General features: G+C 38.5%; 1 protein-coding gene across 1 annotated transcript; it reads left to right on the top strand.

The window, feature by feature from the left end:
* Window positions 1-1,163: 1,163 nt before the first annotated feature.
* Window positions 1,164-2,114, top strand: LOC100717250 (olfactory receptor 2AG1-like). The gene has a single exon (XM_003465313.2). It carries the CDS (start codon window positions 1,164-1,166, stop codon window positions 2,112-2,114), a length of 951 nt encoding a protein of 316 aa, XP_003465361.2.
* The last annotated feature ends 782 nt before the right edge of the window (window positions 2,115-2,896 follow it).

Here is a 2,896-nt window from a genome sequence, read left to right as displayed (position 1 = left end):
AAGATTTTTATGATTCCCAGCTCTCTGAAGATCTACATTATAGCATAAATAAAAGATAGGAGGACTAGGTCAGGAAAATACAAAGGAAAGCTAAAGAATTTGGTGAAAAATTGACTACTTTTCTCAATACCTGCTAAGTTGCCCTTCTAAATGTGAAAAATAAACCTTCCTAAAGAGCAAGCTAATTGGATGTTGTGATATGCACTCCACATACATCTGTCCTTTCTTCCGCAATTTCTTTTCATAATACTATCAAATGGATTCATGGCTCAATAGACCAGCATCCTCTTTCATATTGCTAGATTTATTTAAAAAATAAGAATCAGTTTTTATTAATCAAAATTTCAATATGAATCCAAGGTAATGTAATATCTTTGGCATTTTAAAAAATATTATCATTTTTATTATTCATTTTATTATTATTTATCCTAAGCACAATGGCAGCCATGTATCCATAATTCCCTCTTTTTCCTTTTTTTCTTGCCTCTTCTAGTGTAAATATATGATCAAGATCTCAAATATGCAAATCATGTTTGTTCTGTTCTTACTGATTAGCCTTCAGATCTATATCACCCCAACTATTGACACAATCCAGAATTAATCCTATCTCCAGCAGAATAGTAGACCATAGAGCAAGGAAGTGAGGATGGTTAAAGTGTAAAAGCGATCAAATTGCCCAAGGGCCCAAAGATTCCTCTGTTGAAGGAGGGCATCAAACAGGAGAAGATGGCAAAGGCATTCTTATGAATAAGTTCCTAAAACCTAAACTGTTATTTCAAGTAGATTTTAAGAAAACCTACATGTTAAACCAATTCTCCACGTGTCTGTTTATAATGAAGACAAGAATGTGTTAAAAGAAATATCCAAATATGTCTATGGGACTTATCGTCTTGAAAACCTTGAAACCTTATGTAAAGTAAATTCTTAAGAATGAGCAACTCCTAAGATACTGGCTTCCTGTTTAGCTGTTGGCTCATCATAATTCAATAAAAGAACTAAAAAATTAAGAAACACAGAAGAAACAGCTACATGATAGAAGAAATATTCAAAGGATTTCCATTACTCACTCTGCAGTGTCCTAGAACAACCCAAAGCAAGACTGAACTTCTTAGAAGAGATTCCATTGACAAACCATCTGGTTCTAAACAAAGGCTCCAAACAGAATGGAGCTCTGGAACTCCACCTTAGGAAGTGGCTTCATCTTGGTAGGGATCCTGAATGACAGTGGGTCTCCTGAACTGCTGGGTGCCACACTCACTGCCCTATTCATGTTGGCCCTGATCAGCAATGGCCTGTTGCTCCTGGTCATCACAGTGGATGTCCGGCTCCATGTGCCTATGTACCTCCTGCTGGGGCAGCTCTCTCTCATGGACCTCCTGTTCACATCGGTTATTACTCCCAAGGCCCTCATGGATTTTCTGCAAAGAGAAAACACCATCTCCTTTGGAGGCTGTGCCCTTCAGATGTTCCTGGCCCTGACACTGGGTGGTGCCAAGGACCTCCTACTGGCTTTCATGGCCTACGACAGGTATGTGGCCATTTGTCATCCTCTTACCTACATGATCTTCATGAGGCCTAGACTCTGCTGGTTCATGGTGGCCTCATCCTGGGTCCTGGCCACCTTGAATGCTTTAGGACATACATTGTATACCATGTACTATCCATTCTGCAAGTCCCAGGAAATCAGACACCTGCTGTGTGAGATATTACCCTTGCTGAAGCTGGCCTGTGCAAACACCTCCAGATACGAGCTCATGGTTTATGTGACAGGTGTGACTTTCCTGATCCCCCCTCTTGTTATCATTGTTGCTTCTTACACATTAATTCTGTTCACTGTGCTCCACATGTCCTCAAAGGAGGGCAGGAAGAAAGCACTTGTCACCTGCTCCTCACACCTGACTGTGGTAGGGATGTTTTATGGGGCAGCAACATTCATGTACATCCTACCCAGTTCCTTCCATAATCCCCAACAGGATAACATCATCTCTGCTTTCTACACAATTGTCACCCCAGCACTGAACCCCCTGATTTACAGCCTGAGGAAGAAAGAGGTCCTGGGGGCTTTGTGGAGGGTCTTGGTAAAATATGTGCTGCCAACACACCCCATCCTTTAAAGAGGGCTCACAGCTCACCTCTCACAATTCCTTCTCAAATCAGATTGCTCTACTCAGAGACACTATGGTAGCTACTGTTAATTATGGGTTGTCTTGTGTTAAAATGCTGTGTTACTTGCATTGTTCTGATCTGATCTGCTTTGTTATATCCTCTTTTGTCTTTATCTCTTTAAAATAAAAAATTGCTCTAATCATTCATTCTTTAATGTACTGTTAATATACTCTGTCTGAGATACCACATGCACTTTTCATCAATTAGTGACTTTTCTTCTCAGTCTGTTACAGATTTTCTTTTTCTTTTTTTTATTTTAAAAAAGACAAATCAAAATAGAAAACAGGCAGAAATAGTACATACTTTCAAAGAAAAGAAATAGTAATAAATCACTAGCTGATGTATACATATTGTCCTCCTATAAATAGTTGTTCAAGGTACACAAGTGAAACATATAAATGGGATTTCAACCAGGGAGACTGCAAACAGTTCTGTTCAACTATCCAACAAAAACTAAGTATTATGGCTATCAATCCTATACACTTAGACATGTACGCAATTATCCATATCTTCATTTATGTTGAGACCTAACAGAGCATATTAGATTAAAATCCTTCTGAACAAAGATTAATAATATTGCTGGACTTCACATCATAACACTCTGGAATCAGGATTGGGTACTGCAGTGTCACTTTCTTTCAAAGTTTTTGTTCATTTCATCATGTGTCATCAGATCAGTGCTCATAAACTATTTATAGGTTTTACATAAGCTTGAGTCTTAACATGTATT

The sequence above is a fragment of the Cavia porcellus genome, unplaced genomic scaffold (genome assembly GCF_034190915.1).
Source record: "Cavia porcellus strain 051 isolate PalLab524CR breed Dunkin Hartley unplaced genomic scaffold, mCavPor4.1 scaffold_9, whole genome shotgun sequence".
Classification (NCBI taxonomy): domain Eukaryota; kingdom Metazoa; phylum Chordata; class Mammalia; order Rodentia; family Caviidae; genus Cavia; species Cavia porcellus.
This window is presented reverse-complemented; position numbering and strand designations above follow the sequence as displayed.